The 19,191-nt window shown below is 47.4% G+C and overlaps 1 protein-coding gene and 1 long non-coding RNA gene across 10 annotated transcripts in view; one reads left to right on the plus strand and one right to left on the minus strand.

The window, feature by feature from the left end:
• LOC103541147 (aldehyde oxidase 4) overlaps positions 1-14,736 on the minus strand; it is a 60,187-nt gene extending 45,451 nt beyond the window's left edge. For 3 of the 9 annotated variants that reach the window (XM_070606802.1, XM_070606797.1, XM_070606804.1), the window contains exons 1-5: positions 14,439-14,645; positions 12,440-12,497; positions 7,912-8,008; positions 5,203-5,311; positions 2,839-2,965 (exon numbers count right to left, since the gene is read on the minus strand). In XM_070606802.1, coding sequence (XP_070462903.1) covers positions 2,839-2,965; positions 5,203-5,311; positions 7,912-8,008; positions 12,440-12,497; positions 14,439-14,495 — 448 coding nt within the window. In that variant the 5' untranslated portion in view covers positions 14,496-14,645. Of the gene's footprint in view, positions 1-2,838; positions 2,966-5,202; positions 5,312-6,379; positions 6,503-7,911; positions 8,009-12,439; positions 12,498-12,786; positions 13,044-13,436; positions 13,815-14,438 lie in introns of those variants that run through there. The other 6 variants (XM_070606803.1, XM_070606801.1, XM_070606798.1 and 3 more) reach the window with 4 other exon arrangements.
• LOC139081328 (uncharacterized) lies at positions 12,981-15,014 on the plus strand. Its single transcript, XR_011536421.1, has 3 exons — positions 12,981-13,528; positions 14,466-14,545; positions 14,918-15,014. It is a non-coding gene; the product is annotated as an uncharacterized lncRNA (long non-coding RNA).
• The last annotated feature ends 4,177 nt before the right edge of the window (positions 15,015-19,191 follow it).

The following is a 19,191-nucleotide window of genomic DNA, read 5'->3' on the forward strand; positions in this document are numbered from 1 at the left end:
ATATTAATAATTAGATTCCTTTTGTTTCCCAAACCAGCAAAATGACTCTTGGGAAGAGAGATGTTCTTCAAAAATAAATCCATGATTACATTTTCTCCCTGAAACATCACAAATATGGCCATAGTTTTTCCTAATCAACTCTTCCTGCCTTTTTCCCACTCCTGCCTTAACTCATGTCAACTGCAGCCCCCATAACATCTCACATGGGCCCTCTGTTACGCTTTTCTCATGTAGTCTCTTCTCCCTCAAACGTCCTCCTAGGGAAAGTGTGCCCATTTTTCAGGGCCTCAGCCCCGCTTCTCCACGGGGTCTGCTCTAACACCCAGCCAGAGCTGTGCCTCTCACCGTCTGGATCCTTCTGCAGGCCCATCATCAGCTGGGGTAGGGGCATTTATAGACATGCCTTATCTCCCTCACTGGATCTTAAGTTCCTGGAGAAGGCCAGGATTGTCTTAGATGTTCTTGAACCCTCCCAGTACAGGAGAGTAGGCGTTCTAAAAGTACCTGGTATCATTTTAATCAATCAACATTTCCAAAGCATAGTGGCAAAGGTGTGGAAACCACTATCTTTTTAAAAAACATATCCAACTTTTCAGCCAGTATAAATGATATTTATGAAGAAGTTTTTAATAGCATTGGAAAATCCTTATGTTACACTGTTAAAATTGTATATATAATAGTCACAAGGATTTAAAATAAGCAAACAAGAACGATGCCTAGAAAAGACTGAAAGAAAACAGAAGTGTCTAATTGTGGCTGCTTCCTGGTGGCAGAAATATGAATGAGTTTTTTCCTTATCTCTTAATTTTTTTGTGCATTTTTCATCATAGGAATGCATTATTTTTACACTAAGAAATAAATGTAAAATCATTATGTCCAAATATAGCTATAAAATTTCCAAAGCAGTGTAAACGTGCACGTTGGGCATGTTTAAACACCTAGAAGTGAAGTGAAGTGTGGACACCAGATGCCGGTAAGTCACGTGCCAACGTGGGTACCAGGTATGCTCCCTTTTTTATCAGAATGAGAATAGCTCAGGAAGAAACCGCATGTACAAGAATGGATTCAGACTCCATAACCTAGCTTTCCTTTCGCTAAGAAGAAAGAATATAGAAGTGTGTGAATTAAGAACCTCTCTTTGGAGGAAAGGAGCTGAAATGTCCGGAACATAAGTGCACGGGGTGAAACAGAAGTATTTACGAGGCAGCGGACACCTTCTCTCTGATAAACTGCAAGCAGACATTAAAGGCTAGAGATGGCTGGTGTCACACGATTTTTTGTTTTGCTTTTGTTCTCGGCCGCGTGATCAGTGCCGAGTCTAGAAGCCCCACTAAAGGCCCACCGACAGAAAGCTAACAGCACCTGTTACAGAGATTCCTCTGATTCTAAGGGAAAAAAAGATGCAAATCCAAAAATTGTATTTCCTTAGCCTTGAAGGGAAAGACAAGATAAAATGAAGTGGTGATTTATACCAGCTGACCATGTTAGAAGGCATGTGCCATACCTAATCGCGTTTCTTTAAATTTTATTTTATATCATTGTTTTCTTAAAATATGAACATGAAAGTTATCAGTGTGGCTAGCATTTATAATTCCAGAAAGAGCTCAAGTAAATGGATCGTGAATCACAATACACTCTCCATCCGTCACTTCTAGAATCAGGCCATCTACTGCAGCAGTTTGGCCAAACTTGACAACCTGATCTCCTGGTGGTCATGATGTGAGCCACAGGCACAGCATCTGGGGAAATCCTCCATCTCTGTAGGACCGCCTGTGCGTATTCGAATGAACAAAAGAAAGTAATGCACACCACGAGATCTCTGCTTTTCAAAGCTCTAAATACCTTACTGGTGAGGATTACGTCATTGAACAAAGATTACTGTTCAAATCCGCACAGGTTTGGTTAAAATTATAATTGAAACCACAGGCCAAAGTTGTGGTAGCACTTAACGAGAAACTGAAAAATTTTGAGTGAAGAAGTTGTTAAGACATAAGGGAAAATATTAGAGAAGGTTTACACACCAGTTACCATAAAACTGAAGTTGAATTTTTACTTTGCTTTATTCTCCATCTTTTCATCATAAAACTGAATTTCTGTCTGTTTATTGAAAGAGGCAAACAACTTTCTTATAATATTCAGAGGTTTGCTTTCACAGCTTTCTTCTAAGAATTAGTGACCAGCTACATTGGAACTATGTATCTTTGTTACACAAAACTACATTTATTAACACGCATTTTTGGGGGTAGAAAATGTGCTTGTTCACTTAAATTTTATAGCTCTTTTGTCATAGGAGATTGAACCACTCACTAGCTTATTTGTGATAATTAATTGCTATCTATGACCTCCTTGATCTTCTGATGAACCCAAACCACAACATAAAATGTAAAGTATCTCAAAGGTTATTCTCACTGTAAAATTAATTTGAGTAAATAAAGTTGATAAATGATTCTAACAGATTGATTTAAAAACAAACAGCAAAATCTCATTCTTCCACACTACCTAAACTTCCACATTTGGAAAAGACTGTATGAAAAGTGTCGGAAACAGCCCATCTGAAGGCCTTTGCAGAGGGATAACGGGCTCTGTTAAGACAGCGGTTTGTCATGAAACCAGTGTTGCCCCAGTTCTTGCCATCGCTGCAGCCAGAATGAAGGCAGCCCCTCCTGGAGAGGACTCGGGTCCAGGGAGGTGCTGAGAGGCCGACATGTCGGCCAGGTGCCTAGAACCCCGACACTGGTGCCACCGCTTCTCTCCCCGGGCTGGGCTGCCCCCTCCTTCTCCGGTTGCTTGGGCGCTTTCCACGCCAGGCCCTACCTGCAGCTGGCCAGGAAGGCTCACCTCCAAGAGCTTCGGTGATCTGCTCGGGGGTCGGCTCCGGGTGGGTCCTCAGCAGCGTGTAGATGGACATCACCATCCCTGGGCTGCAGAAGCCACACTGCGTGCCATGACACTTCGCAAGTCTTTCCTGGGAGGAAACGGCCCATTATGCTTTAAACCTCTTGTTTCCCAACCTGGGCCACCAGAAAGGAGTGAAGCTCATATAGTTAGTTTTCTAGAAATAGCTGGAGGGTAAAAGATGTCACTCTGGAAGAAACATATTTCTATTTCTTGAAATCACTTTTTTTTGCCTTCAAGAGACACCTAATGGCAGGTATTAATTAAGTCACTTTACTCTCCAGCCTGTTTGTCTCTGACGGAGGAAGTGCTGTTTAGGAAACATGTGAAAGGCTTTGGAGTGCCACTCGTGTGAGTTTTGGTCCTCGCTATAACTCATTAATTGTGTGACCTTGCCTTCTCTTCATCTATAAAATGAGGATACTAATAGTATCTACTTTACAGGATGGTGGGAGAATAAATGAATGATCCTATGCAAATCATTTAGCAGTCTCTGACAAGCAATTTTCATCCTTTTCTCCATCCATATTATAGAACTTTTGATGGATTAAATGACAAAAATCCATAGAAATGCTTTGAAAATTGTAAAGTGTTTTTAGTAGTGTTCTATCAAATAAATAGTAATAAATAGTAGTGCTGTTCATCAATTTACTTTATGCACATTCAACTTTAGGCACTTAAACACAACAACAAAACAATAAAGAAGAGACTGAGAAATGTCAATTTACTTTGTCCACTCTCTGTGAAGACCCCATGCATGAAGCTACAGATGGAACATGACTCTCTGGGCCCCTAGTGTCACATGTGTCTCTCACAGGGTGCTCAACTGGCTGGCTTGAGTGTGATTCAAAGGATTTGAAATAAACATTTTTCAAACAGCGTGACCCCTAAGATGAAAGCCAAACACTTCATCTGCAGCTCCACTGAAAGGACAGACATGGCTGGGATGCCAGAAGGAAACGGGGCTGTGTTGCCTTTATTATCAGATGGCAAGTTGTTTCAGATGTGGCATATAAACCTGGCTGTAAATGTGCTGGTAAACATTTAACGGGTTTTGATCTTGGATCTCTGGGGAAACAAGCCCTGATTTGTAGCTTCTACCAATTTAGTAGTATAAAAACTTCCATCATGCCTGATATCAAGCTTCCAACGTGACGTCACTGAATGCAGATCTGGGGAGAGATGCGCAGCGGCATACGTTATGCGGTATTTCCACCATGTACATGCAAAGGACATAAATAACCTCAAGAGCGTAGGTAATAGTAAAATGTCGTAAAATAATTAGGAAGTGATGAGTGTTGATATTTACTAATTGTGTTTTTAACATTATTTTTTCAATTTTAAGTTTGTATAGTTTAATTATTAATAAAGGCTGTGTTTAAAGACTGGCTAGCAAGAGACCTGAAAATTTGACAGTTGGCTCTTGCAAGTCAGCATGAGCGTGCTCCAGGGCACCGCTGAACAAATCAGCATCAGTCCCATCAAGGTATGAGAGGAATCGGACAAGCCGCAGCGTTGGACGCTTCTATATTAGTAAGGTGACGAGCCAAGCGTGGGGTGAGATCTTACTAAGATCAAAAAGTCAGTAAGTTTTTGGCTGAAAGAAATGCAGCATCACCAAGTGCCATCACTGGCAACACACTGTCAGAGGAAACTCTTCGCCTCCATGTTCCAAACCCAATCTTCTAAGAGGAGGACTTTCAAGGGAAAATAAGGCTACTCATAATTTTCTTTCTACATATTGCTTTAAAACTTAACCTCTGCAGAAGTTCCTTTTCCAGCATATATAAAAACAACATTACCGTTCCTTTATAAAGTTCTCTAAACTTCAGTAGCCACAGTGTCATTTTAGCTGTCTTTTGTTTAGCCTGGTATAGGGTCACTCGTGAGACATTTGGGGAGCACTTGTACACGTAATTCGCCTCTCTCCCGGACTTCAGTAATTTTGAAATGTTGTGGGCAACTAGCATCTTCTATAAACTTCTGGTTTCCTATCTCATTGTCTTCTCTTGTCAAATTGGATTGTCCTTGTTTTAGTTCAGGGCAAGGATGGGGCTGAGAAGTTAAGACAGATTAAAATCAGTGAATACATATTGAAGTTCTTGGGTTTAAGATATATTAAAATCAGTGAAGGAATTTTGCTTTATATACCAATCTCTGAAAAGATCCCTAGCTATGAATCACTGAATCTCACAAGATAAGAATTTAAAAGCATAAAGGATTTCAAAGTTGGTGACCCAAATGGAGTCCACTGGACCACGTGGGATGCCTATTCCACCATCTGGTTCCATCACATCGTCTTCTCACCTGCACGGGATGAATCCTGGTTTTGATACTTCCCACACCTTCCACCGTGGTGACAGCAGCCCCATACAGAGAGCAGATGGGCACGAGGCACGCTGTAACTGGATAATGGCTGTGGTGGAATTATGTAAAGAGAACACGTTGTCATCACAGAGAGGGGGTAACATAATTTGGGGAGTTATTTCAGCCTAGGAGAGTCATAAGACTGTATCTCCCCCAGAATACAGAGAACACTAGATATAACACCATACATTTCTGGGTTTGTCCAAGGAAGGACTTACAAATGGATGATGAACAGTAGAGATAAATGGAAAAGGAGATTCATGAAGAGCTTTGAGTGAGACCTCCAAGAGACCCTCATCCCCCATTTTTTTCACATTCTAGGGAAAGGAAGACTTTTACTCACATACGATGATATATTGACTTACGTAAACCACCATGGGGCAATTGGCCCAGTGAGTCTCAACTCTTCAAAGCTTTTAAAAATACAGATTCTCTGCTTGCACACTAGCCCAACTAAATCAGAATCTCTGGGGTGAGATCAACTCATCAATTTTCAAAGCTCCTCAGCTGATTCCAATGTCTGGCCAAGTTTGGAAGCCACTGGTTTATGCCCCTATCTTGGCCATCTCTCCCACGCTGGAGTCTGCGTCAATGACAAGGCAGACGTGGTTAGTAGCAGATTCTCATCTCATCGGTTTGGAATGGCACCCAGACTTAATTAGTCCAAGTTGGCTTCTTTATTCCCACCCAAGCTAAGGCCTACTCTCTTTTCAGGCATGGGAAATGGTCCCTTTCCCACGGAATGTTTACTTTACTGTCCTACCAGGCTGAGGGTATGAATGCTGCTCTTCTCAAGACAAGATAGAGAGCTGCTCTTGGCTCCACCAGCCCTTTGTTCAAAGGTGTTCGGAAGCCACCCAGCAGACTAGCTAGGGACCCTGGAAGAGTGCTGGGTGTACAGAGCAAGGGTGGACCCCAGGTTCGTTGTGCAACAGATGTATTTCTGGTTGTCGTGCTCCTGCAATTCCCCCTGTTAAGAACTTCCTCTTAGTCTTATCTCCCTCTGTCTTTTCTCTCAACTCCCCCAGCGCGCAGTGCCCTCCTCGCTCTCACACTTTGCCTCATGCAGGAAACAGAGGCAGGAGCTCCTTCCACTTCCCAGCCCTCCATGACTCACCTGGAACTGCAGTCAGTCTCGCCTCCATTCCAGGCGCAGAGGGCGAGGAATCCTTCCTCCTCCTCCGCCCCTGTGCTCTGGATCCCATCTGTTCTTCTCTCTTCAGGGACTTATTCTTTCATCAATGTCCTCCTAACCTCTTCCTTTGTAGGGCCTCATTTCTTTAAATTCCCTTGAATTTATAAATGAATTCAAGTGTTTGCTGAGCTGAAAAAAAAAAAAATCCCCAAACCAATGTCTCTCTCCAGCTACTGGCCCATCTTTCTTTCCCTTCTTAGTCAGGTTCGAGAGCTGTCCACCACTTCCTGGCCTTCCAGTCACTCCTGCACCTCGCCTTCCAGCCCCATCTCTCTGCTGACGTTGCTCTGGGGGCAATCTATCGGCGCCGGCCACTCCCTGGTGTTTCATGCTATTGACCACCCCTTCCTTCTCGCAACTTTCTCCTTTGGATGTTCCTCCCTCAACTCTGGCTGCTCCTCAGTCTCCTTCGTGGGGGTGTCTTTCTTTGCCCATTTCCCTGTTGTTCTGCAGTGTCCAGAACTTAGAAGCTCTCCTACAGTTACTTCCTGCCACCTTCCAGATGGCCAGGGCTGAAAAGCTGCCTGCACCACTAAGGGGCCCACATGACCTTCAACAAGTCATTTAACTCTTTTTGCCTCGACTTCTTCACTTCTAAAGTGAGTGATAGAGATGTCTAGCTCACAGTTGTTTGGGAAAGAAATGTGACAATGTCCGTAAGCCACTCCGCACAGTCTCTGCCACACAATAAGCATCAATAAATGTTAACTACTTTTATTATCATTGCCATTACTATTTATGTTCATAACTTCCAATCCATTATAGTTCTGGATGAGAGCTCTTCTTTGAGTAACGACTTGTCTATCTAGATGCCTGTGGACAGTCATTCTCGTGCCCCCTAATCACCCCACATGCCAAGGCTCCGAAGCTCAGCTTACCCACGTTCCTCCCCTGCATCTCCTCTTCCACCTTCCCTAATTTGTGACAGGCACCACTCGGTGACCTAGCACGAAAACTGGCGATCATGCCAGACAAGTCTTCCTTCACCACCACATTCAACCAGCGAGCAAATTTACATTTTAGGTCAAGGTGATGCTGGCTCAATCATGATGCATGATTTGGGATCTCATTCAGCCCTCCCAGGCAAACTCCTAGTGCAGGGCGAAGAGCTAAAATCTGCCAGGATGATACGTCACTTCTTTGCATTTAAGCCAATCTTGCCTGACGCCCCTTGCCCCCCGACTCTGAATCTCCCTCTCAAAAGCAAAGGAAGTGTTTGTACAGCAATAGTGAGCATGGCGCTGAGATGCTGGCACACAAGACAGATATCCTCTGATGGGAAGAAAGTCCATGGGAAAGACCTGGAGTTTAGGAGGCTGCAGGCAGAGCAGGTCTGGAGACAGTATGAGCGTGACAGACCCCTGGAGAGAGGAGTGCGTGTGACATGAAAAGAAAGAGGCTCCCCCTCCTTCTTAGATGCGCCCAGAGCAGGGCCGGGCCAGCACAAAGGATACTGGATCTTCTTGGTCTTGGGGTAGTATCTCGACACCATGACGGTGCAGGCACCACAGCCTCCTCCTCCGCAGCCATACTTCGTGCCTGGGAGATGGACTGGAAGGAAGGGAGTCAAGGAAAAGAGGGGCCCAGCCGCTTTGCTTTTTACACTCTCCTCCCTCGGACACTAATAACAAGTAACAGGTCTTCTTGAGTCTGTACCAAGGTTTCTTGCTTAGCGAGAGTGTTCTGCTTTTTGCATATAAATGAGCTCCTCCTTGAAAGGTGAGAAGAAATTTTTACAGACCCACACTGGCTTATCTGAAACCCTCGGGCCAGAGGCATTTCTGAATGCAAAATTTCCCATATTTCCCATATTTTAGAAAGTAAATGAGATAGGGCTCCCAAGTGGGGCTAGGGCAGCACCTTGAAATCAACCCATCACTATTTCTGCAGTGAACCATATGGATATCCACGCTGAGCAGGACACATGAAGACTACAAGGAGCCTCGCGCCAGTTAGATGAAGGTTTTCATCCAAATGAGTTCTGAAAAAGCCTGTTGGATTCAGAGTTGTGGACAACGGATTCTAGACTCGAGTGACGTTACCTCTATGGAGGTGGTGGGAGGTGGCGTGCGTGCGAAACCTAAAAAAATCCCCCTGGGAGGCTTACCTTTTGCTGGTTCAGTAATGTAACACTTTTACTTGCTCATGGGATTAGAGAATATGAATTTAACAACCACAGCTCCTGAACCAGTAACATCAACAACCACTGTGTACCTTTCCCCTATAAGGTATTTGCATATTTTCACAGAGAAAAAATAAATAATAAATGTAAGTCTCCTGCCTTAGATTCTCTAAGAATCTGGCATTTGCTTGGGACCTTTTCTGGGTGAGGTTTAAAAAGGATTTCATGGGTGGAGGTCATAATTGGCTTGGGAGGAGGGTAAGTCTAATTGCATCTTGGAAGCTGCTGCTCATGAGAGGTAACACCAGCTCAAGACACCCCTGCAGTAAAGAGCTGAGCATTCTCTGCAGAGCTCCAGGGCTGCACACCCCCTCCGCTGCTGTGTTGCTCCTCGTCTGAGTCAGCCATGCCTGTTCACGCAAGTCAAGCTTTCCGCTTTCAGACAGGGGGCTGAAAGTCCTGCCAGTAATACCTTAAGTAGAGAGCTCCACTGAACAGGGAAGAAAAGGCAAAGAGACCCTTCCTCTCTGCCTTTGGTGTCCTGACATTTCCAAGTGAAGGAATCTGGAGCTGTCTGGCTCAAAGATGGAGGTCCCTTTTCACTTTTCACTTTGTCACACCTTAAAGCAGCTCTGTGACACACTTAGCAACATTGCCTCGAGTGAAAGGTGAGAAATTGATTCAGCCAGCTCTTCTGTCCTCTGGTCACCAGACAACTAGTCTGATGCCTCCTCCTTCTACTCCCAGCAGAAGTGCACGACTCAAACGGCAGCTTCCATATCCTGTCGACCCATCCTTCTTATTAAACATGTCATTAAGTAGTCTTGCCAGATAAAATACAGGACGGCCAGTTAAATCTGAATTTCACATAAGCAACGAATTGTATTTTAGTATAACTATATCCCACGCATTCAAGTTCAAATTTAACTGGGTGTTCAATATTTTTGTATGCTAAAGCTGGCGACCCTACCTAGGTCAAATACAAACAATAATACATCAGAAGTTTATTTTTCGGTCCTTTAAGAAGAAGAGCTATCTCAGTGTCCTCAAGACACACAAGCCTACAGCTTATCCAGAAGAAGTCACCCTGACACCAAACGCTGGTGGCCGACGTGTGCAGTTGACCCTAGAATGTCCACTGGGATCTAGTCATTCATCAGTGAGTTCCTGTGTCCTCCATGCCAGGCAGGGAACGTGACATCAGGGTCAGATCGGATCCTTTGCCTCAAGGATCTCACTCCTCTTTCATCTCTCGCGGAGTCCTCCTACTCCCACCAACCACTCTTCACCTCCATCAGGACAAACTTCTCTCAGTTTCAGCGCTTTCAAAAGCACTGTCTTCCCTTGCGTCTGGCCCCCTGTACTGCTGACTGCAACATCTTCACCCTAAGCCTTCCGTTTCCCCAGCAAACTCCCACTCAGCCCTCGCCAAGCCTGGCGTGAGTGTCCTGCCTGTGTGCCCCCAACACAGCACTCATCACACTGGCTGCTTGCCTCTTGGCTGTCAGTCTCCCTCACTAGACTCGGGGCAGAGGCTGTGTCTCCTAGCTTACATCTGAACACCTGGTGCTTGGCAAAATTCGTTAGCCGAATGAAGAACTGTTTCGAGAACTGTAAGAAGTCAGTGATGGCTATGTGGGAAAACAAGGACAAATGTTTGGGAGTCTCTAAGACATCCCATTTCCCCAGTTTTGTCTTAGAGCCAGGATCTCAGGGAGATTACGATTAAAATGATTAAAATTAAAATACTAAATCTCAAAGATTAAGATTAAATTTTTTTTTTGAGGAAGATTAGCCCTCAGCTAACTGCTGCCAATCCTCCTCTTTTTGCTGAGGAAGACTGGCCCTGAGCTAACATCTGTGCCCATCTTCCTCTACTTTCTATGTGGGACGCCTGCCACAGCATGGCTTGCAAGTGGTGTCATGTCCACACCCGGGATCTGAACCGGCAAACCCCGGACCGCCAAAGTAGAATGTGCACACTTAACCACTGTACCACCAGGCCAGTACCTAAGATTAAAATTAAGATTAAAAACCCTCCTTGACCCAAGTAGCTGGCGGCCAATCCCTCTTTGTGGTGCATTAGCTGGTTCTGAGGATCAGATTGGTGAAAACCGGGCCAGGAGGGGGTGTGTGCAGGAGAAGTGAGAGGGCAGGTGTGGGAGAGGCAGCGGGTGGTAGGGTGACTCAGTGGGAGGCTGTGACCTTGGCAAGGCAGGAGAGGAACAGAGGAGGGGAGGTGAAGACGCCTCCAGACAACTTTTACTCCTTGTGCACCTGTGTCCCATTCTGGGAATGACACCTGAGCCAAGCCCATGACAGCAGCAAACTGGGGTTTGGTGGGAGCCTGCAGTTTTCATAACACTGGAGACCCACCTTAAGGAAAGAATATAAAATTATGAATATATATTTGCAAACAGGGTGCCCCGGGAGTCCTGGGAAGAGTGAAGTCGGGGTGCTGGTGTGTGCATGTGGGCTGCTGACTCTGGCAGGAAACCTGCAGCCATCCACACACATTCATGAGTCACCTACTTGAGAAGCAAGTTACAAGTAAAGCCCCTGACTCCATCCCAGGATCCCTGTAGGCTCTGCGCTCAGAGGCTGGGGCCTGGAAGTCTCGGGAGAGTCTGATTTACTCAGAACGACTTATTTGTGATCCTGGGCACCAGGAAGGAATGGGCAGAGCGGGATGCCCAGGCGATGCGGACCTGGGGGCTGGGTGAGCCTGCCTAGGGCTGCTTCTGGCCGTGCTTACTTGGGAGGCCATGAATTTTCAGCTCGCTCCTGATGTAGATGAATTTCTTCATTTTAGGGTGTGCAGAGAAAGCACAGTGAACTGTGTAGGGGACGTAGAAGCGATGTGGGAGGGAAGCGATGGGCCGTGCTGACCGACCTCAGGATCCTGAAGCTTGGGGAGGGGAACCCGTGGGACCAGTGAGGGAGGATCTGAAGCTGGGGGAGGGGAGACAGAGGGACCAGTGAGGGAGGGTTTGGCGTGTTTCTTTCTGCGTTGTGTGTTTTTACAGCAATGAGCCCAGTTCCTGGAACAGTGAGTAGAATAGGGACATGAAGGGACAACACCGGCTGCAGTTGTAACATGATGGCTAGGAGAGCAGACCGCACAGCTTCAACAGAGAAAGACAGAATCTGGAGTGAGAGCGAGGCTCAGGTACACCGAACTCCCTAGATAAGCGTGGCAAGGAAGGAACCGGGACAAATGAAGTTGTGTGCTTAGGTGCGTACGCTGGCAGGCGAAAAGACAGGAGTGGGGAAGGAACTGAACATCCTGGAGAAGGAGGGTCTCGTATACCACCAAGTCCCCAGGCCCAACCCAGTGAATTCTTTCTGACGATTTCCAGAAGGTCTTGGTGAGCCAGGGTGGAAAAGGTCCAGATAAGGGGTGGAGCGTGGGGGTGCCTCAGCTATCCTTAGCAATTTGGAAATAAGTTTGTGAAACCTTGTTTTCTCCCATAAAGATTAGGAAAAGATATAGGTGACAAGTCACTCAACTGCCCTTGAACCACGCACCCTCAGCAACTGGCTGCACACTTTTACCTTCACGTTCCTGAACGTAAACCATCATCAGGTCACCACGGGGCTCAAAAGTCATAAGGTTCTTTCTAAAGTCCGCACACTCGTGCTTCACCGGGTGATTCTTTTGGTTTCGCTCAGGCGAAAAATACAACAAATAAAGCAGGAGTCTACCGCTTTCAGATGCATTCTCTGAACTTTCACCAGACTCCACAAATCCAACACAAGCCAGTTTACCCAGAGCGCATGCAGGGTGGCTGTCTTCACAGGTCTGGGCGGCTCGCTGCTTACCCGCAAGCCACACGCGGGGCAGGAACGTGTTAGGATACGGACTTGCCTCAGGTAGAACAGTAGGTTCACTTCCGGGTCGGCGTTCTTCTCGATGACCTGCATTGGGAAACGGGAGGAGGCTTTTAGGAAGCTCACACCGACATGTGATGGAAATCCCATCCAGCGTTTTGGGGCATGTTTTCCACAGGTGGTGGCTTCACAGGGGGAAGAAAAAGAAACCTTTCCAAACCTGGGCACAGGAATTTCGAAGAGATTGTGAAGCATCCTTTCAACGTCCCTAAACTTTCTAACATACACGATAATTATACAGTCTGGGTTGTTTTTCCTTAGGGCTACCTGGAGAGGACCCAGATGGGGAAACAGATACACAGATTCGCAAACCGACCCAAGATAACTCGCGACCACAGAAAGTCCTAAGGATGCGTAGCCAGAGATTCCCTCAGGGAGTCGTCAGGGAGCGCGGGAGACGGGAGCCTCTCCTGCCCCGCCCCGCCGCCCGGGGAAACGGAGGCCCGGCGTCTGCGGGAAGGGCAGCCCGGAGCCCGACCCTCCGTCCGCCCCTCGCCTCGCGCTCCCGGCGCCGCCGCGGAGGGAGCCGAGCCGCCCGAGGGCAGGAAGCTCCACGCGCCCGCCGGCGGCTCCTCCGCTGGGGGCGGTCCCGCGGGATCAGAGACCCGGGGACCACCTCACCCGGAAGGGCAGCGACCCCGAACGCGGGGAAGAGGAGACATTCTTCCGCTGGAGGCGATTTTATTTTTATCACCCCCGAAAGACCCACAAACCACCTCCCTTTTCATCGCTGCCTCCGATTTCTGAGTCTCCTCCGAGCGCTCGGAAGGTCCTCTCGGCCAAGCCCAGCGCACCGCCCCCCACGCAGACCCTCGGGGAGCAGAGGCCCGAGGTGGGGGCGCCGCGGCGGGAAAGCGTTACGGGGAGGTTTGTTCGGACGCCCCGACTGTGTGGCTGTGGACATTATTTCCAAAGACGGAACAAGACGCGGGGTAGGGGGTGACGGCGTGTGCCGGGACCATGTACCTTCCTCCCGCCGCCCCTGTACCGGGGGGACACAGCCTGATGACACGCCTCGGTGCCATAAAGACGTCAATATACCCGATACAACAGTCCAGGTAATGGTAACCTCCCCCAGCCACGTGAGCGCCGATCGGCGCCGCGTCTGTCTACCGGCCGTCTACCTCGGTCGCGACACCGCCGCCGCATCTGAATGCAAGCCCTCTCCTTCAGTCACGACATTGCCGCAAAGCAGCTGGCGGAGATGCTGCGGCCTCCAGGCTCATTGGTCCCCGGAGGGGATTTATTAAAGCAAAACGGAATCGCTCTTTGCTGTTATCATCCTCGATGTGTGCTAGGCTGTCTGTCAACATAGCATCGCTGGATTCAGTAGAGCTAATGTCCAAATAAAGGGGGATGACATGGCTTTTCATGCCTGTGTCTGCGTTCACTCCCACTGTAACATGGCAAATGCAAATGAGACTTCCTTACGGATTCCAAAAGAAAAGAGCGAGCAAAGGGCCTCACGATTTAAGAATTTTGCACCTACCTTGACCGTAACAACCCATGCCCAAGTTCATATCACTATAAATGACTTGAAAAAGATGGAAGAGAGAAGTTAAAGAAATAAGAGGGGCCGGCTCCGTGGCCAAGTGGTTGGGTTCGGGCGCTCAGCGGCCCAGGGTTCGGATCTCGGGCGCGTACATGGCGCCGCTCGACGGGCCACATTGAGGCGCAGCGTCCCGCAGCCCACAACTAGAGGGACCTGCAGCTAAGATATACAGCTATGGGGGGTGGGGGGAAGGTTTGGGGAGATAAAGCAGAAAGAAAAGAAAAAGATTGGCAACAGTTGTTAGCCCAGGTGCCAATCTTTTAAAAAAACAAAAAAGGAAGATTGGCAACAATCGTTAGCTCAGGTGCCAATCTTTAACAAAAAAAAAAAATAAGAAATGGCGTCGAGGTGAAAAATGTTATGTAGACTTTTATCCCTGGTATGCAAAATTCATATTAATCACATCATAAACTTACCTTTCTTCCATTCACAAAAAAAATCAGCTCGTCAGAATTGGGAAGGGACGGCATCATGCCAGGAAACAATGGCTCCAGCAGGAGAGGGATTTTCCGCTACAGAGCAGGTAGGTTAGAGCAAAGCCCTGGGTGCGTGTCCGCCCTGAGGACGCGGGAGCAGCAGCAGCTGGCGCTGGCACCTCATGCTTTATAGCCACCCGGCTAGGCAGGAGCGCCCCCCCCCCCCGCCCCCCCCCCCCACCCCCCGGGCCCTCCACCGCCCCGCCTGCCAGCACGGCCTCCCTGCCATGAGTCACCCAAGTCAGCCTCTGGCCCAGCCCCTTTGGAGGCCAAGACTGATTTCCGCGGGGAATGTGTTTGAAGCCAGGGACTAATAAATTAAAACTGAGTTTTCAACAGGCTGTAATTACTTTTAATCTAATCAAACTGTCAATCAATACAATGCCAATAAAACTCATGAGATTTTAATTCTTTCTCAGGTTTCTCTGGCTTTAACAGGTGAAAGGAGATTCCACCACGTGTGTAACTAAAGACTTCATAAAAACATGTTTAAAACTCGATGATAACAACCTGCAACTGTGTTCTCGTTCCTTAGTCTTTCTTCATACTCACTTGTTTCTTCAAATTGAAAGGTTTAAGACACAAACATGAACACGGGCTTGCCGAGTGCCTGAGACTGTCCCCAGGACGCCTCTAATCTTACAATAGCTTGGTAAAGTGTTATCACCATCTTCATTTACAGGTGAAGAAACTGAGGCACAGAGACATTAAGCCACTTGCCCAGTGTCACACAGAGTCAACCTCCTTCCTGTTGTCCAGATGGAAACCTGGTTAGAAATGAGCCAGAGGAGTAGCGAGCGGCCAGACCACCAGGGAGGACTCCGAGGCTCGGTAAGGGTTTGCTGAGCCTTCTAAACATGATGGGAAGTGGCTTCTAAGCCACTGGAGGGTTTGAGGGGTGAGTGACAGGATCTAAGTTTTAAAGAGATTGCCTTGGCTGCTTCGCAGAGGATGGAGGGTAGGGGCAAGTGGGGAGAAGAGAGACAATTAGAAGTTCTGACAGTGGCAGACAGTCAAGGGGTGATGAGGCATGGAGGAGGGTGGCGCTGGGGGAGTGGCAAGAAGGGGTCAGGTCTGCTGAAACATGGGACGTGAGGCGTGTGGGGGGAGGCAAGGATGTCTCCACCTCTTTGAGCTGAGCAGTGAACGGGGCTATCTGTTACCTCATCAGTTCTACCCACACACATTAAGGTGAGAAGCCTGCAAACACGCCAGTGGAGGTAGTGAGTGGGTTGTTGGATATCCAACGCCGACTTCTTTGCTTTCTGTCTGAGGAGAGGGAAGGCTCCCGGCTTGGAGCAGAATTTCATCTCAGACACTCTAATCCAGTCCTCCGTAAGCCCCAAGTTCTGACCCACCAACTGGGCAGTACAGCTCCACACTCCGCTGCCTGGCTGCCCCCACAGCTGCCATCCTCGTCTCCTTGGCGTGCTCCCTGCCCAAACAGGGGTTTGAAGGATGAATAGTAGTTTACCAGAAGAATGAGAAAGGACACTTTTAGCAGAGGGAACCACTTGCATAAAGTCAGGAAAGTTTGAAATGGCATATTACATTTCAGAGAGTTACAAGCAGTTTATTTTATTCTTGCATATGAATTGCACGGGAGTGAGTGGCAAAAATATGAGTATCAAATAAGATCATTCATTCAAAAATATTTGTGTGCCTGACAAGATCCCTGTTCTCATGGAGCTTAGGTGTGTACGTCTGTGTTTGTATATGTGTGTGTGGTGTGTATGTGTGTTTGAGTTCTGTGGGAACTGTAAAGTACGAGACAAAATACCGTGTATTTCTAAAGTGGTGGGATAATAAGCAGCTAGAGAAAGAAGGGGACTTCAGGAAACAGGCAGCAATGGGATAAGCAGGGTAAGGTGACACCAAGTGACTTCAGAGACTCGTTTAGTTTTGGGGAGTCAGTGCTGGAGGGCATTTGAGCTGAGTCCCGAAGGCAAACCAACTGAGAGACAGCCTGGGAAAAGAGCCCCAAGGCGCCCCAGGGAAGAAATGAGCTCGGCACGTTGGGAAGCAGGAAGGAGGCCAGTGTGGCTGAGTGTGGAGAGCAGGGGGGAGATGGTAGGAGAGAAGGTCAGAAAGACGGCAGGGCCAGCGCAAGGGGTGTGCCGGTTTCTAGGTGGGCAGAGGCGCCATGGGAGAGCTGCAAGTCAGGATGTAACATGGTGTGATTTATGTTAGATCATTCCACTGTACAGAGAATGAGTTATTGCTGGGAAGAGGGCCTCACAGAGACCAGACCTGAGGCCATTTCTCTGTGCCCTGCTAGAGGTTGATGGGCGCGTAGACAAGGGTGTAGGGTGGTGGCATCAGAGATGGAGAGAAGGGGACAGTCTTGGTTTGAACTGTGGCAGTAGAATTAACTGATCAGTTGATAGTTTAGCTGGGGCAGGAGACAAGGAAAGAGAAGGCCCAAAGAAGAGTCCCCGTTTTGGGCTTGAACAAGTGTGTGATCGGTGGTGCCATCTGCTGAGATAGGAAGGCTGGGGATGCAGCAGTGGGGGTAGGGCCGGAGGACCAAGAGTCCTCTCTGAGGTCTGCTCAGTTTGAGCTGCCTGGTGGACTTCCAAGTGCACGTCAGTTGGATATGGGAATCTGGAGGTCAGACGAGGAATCCAGGCTGGAGATGCCGATTTCAGAGTCATCAGCTCATAGATGATAGAAGCGAAATCTCAGTGGGAACTGTAAAGTAAGAGAAAAATGTCACCCTTCTGTTGTGGCAGGATACTACGTTGCAGTATTAGCTGATGTGCCTCCTTCTTGCCGTTCCTTCCACCATTTTCTTTTTTTGAAGATTGGTGCCTGAGCTAACGTATGTTGCCAATCTTCTTTTTTTCTTCCTCTCCCCAAAGCCCCCCAGTACATAGTTATGTATTCTAGTTGTGAGTGCCTGTGGTTGTGGCATGTGGGACACCGCCTCAGTATGGCCTGATGAACAGTGCCGTGTCCGCACCCAGGATCCAAACCCACGAAACCCTGGGCCGCCGAAGCAGAGAGCGTGAACTTAACCACTGGCCAGGGGACTGGCCCCCAAGAGACTAGATCTTAATTGTTCTCACTACAAAAAAAGAAATGATAATGATATGAGGAGATAGAGATGTTAGCTACCTCTATGGGGGCGATCACATTGCAACATATAAACGTATCAAACCAGCTCCTTGTACACCTTAAACTTACACAATCTCATATGTCAATTACTTAATTAAAAAAGTGTTAGTGAGATGTCTTGCGCAGAGTAAATTCTCGGTGAATGGTGTTTCTTCATCAATCCTAGGGCTAACAGACAACGCCTGCCACATGTTTTCGTTATGAAAGTTCTGTCTAGTGGGCTAACGACAACGCCTGCCGCATGTTTTCGTTATGAAAGTTCTGTCTAGTCTCAAGGTCTCTAAGTTCCATGGCCACATTTTTCATTATCAGGATATTTTACAGGTTCTTTTCCTACGTACGTATTCTTGACTCATAGTCACCAATTTTTTTCAGGTCTTCCATTTTAAAAAATAAGGGTATTTCTCTGAGGATTTTAAACATATTCACCTTAAAGTCATTTCAGTTCTCTCTGCTCATCCCGTGGTAACAAATTTTCACATTTGTTGTATTTCATAGGATTAGTTTATAGTTATCGCTTATGTAAATTACATGTAAATGTTGGTATGGTATATGGATAGTGCAGATTGAAATGTTTTCTGAGTATGACAACTCCTCTTTACCATTTTTCTTGTAGATAAAAATCTTTTGGTATATACATTTTGAAAGTGGCACAGCATTTTTCGGAATACCTGTCAAGAAGTGCCTACATTAACACATTAATCAGAAGAGGAGTTTGGGGAGCTTTGCAGGCTTGGAGAAAAGCAAAACCAGAGGCGAATACCGGCAGTGGGCAGGGAGCGCCTGCGGGGTCCGGTGTTTCCCGGCTCGGCTGCCTGTCAGAGGATGGGGGAGTCTGGCTTTCTCTGGATGCATCAAAGAGCCAGTCCATCTACCTCCCTTCTGATTCTGTGCTTATTAGGGAAACTTCCGGTTCTGATTTGGCTTCCTCTCTAGACCTGCCTATGGGGAGAGGAATGGGATGGTCCTGCAGGTTCTGGGTAGTCTGCTCCCTCTACGGTTGTTATGACCTCTGTTATGCTACTAAAAAGAGTGAAAAAACAGGCAGGGCTTTCTACTGATACTTTGGCTTGACGTCTAAGTTGACTTTCGGAGAGAAAACCAAATGGGTTGCACGCCAAGAGTAAAGTAGAACGAATTCAAGAAATACACAGGGGCCGGCCCGGTGGCGCAGCGATTAAGTGCACATGTTCCGCTTCAGTGGCCCTGGGTTTGCCGGTTCAGATCCCGGGTGCGGACATGGCACCTCGTGGCAAGCCATGCTGTGCTAGGCGTCCCACATATACAGTAGAGGAAGATGGGCATGGATGTTAGCTCAGGGCCAGTCTAACTCAGAAAGAAGACGGGGACTGGCAGCACTTAGCTCAGGGCTAATCTTCCTCAAACAAAAAAAAAGAAATACAAGAATGTCGTGAGTTCCTTAGAGGTCTATGAAAAGCAAAGGTCAGTAAGCCATCTCCCACTGATGGCATCTTGAGACTCCTCCTAGAAGTCTTAAATTTTTTTAAGTTTAGAGAAATATGGCAAGATAAAGTTGTGTCTAAAGAGGAGCAATAGACATTACACTGTAGGAAAA

The sequence above is a fragment of the Equus przewalskii genome, unplaced genomic scaffold, assembly GCF_037783145.1.
Source record: "Equus przewalskii isolate Varuska unplaced genomic scaffold, EquPr2 contig_5313, whole genome shotgun sequence".
In the NCBI taxonomy this organism is placed as follows: domain Eukaryota; kingdom Metazoa; phylum Chordata; class Mammalia; order Perissodactyla; family Equidae; genus Equus; species Equus przewalskii.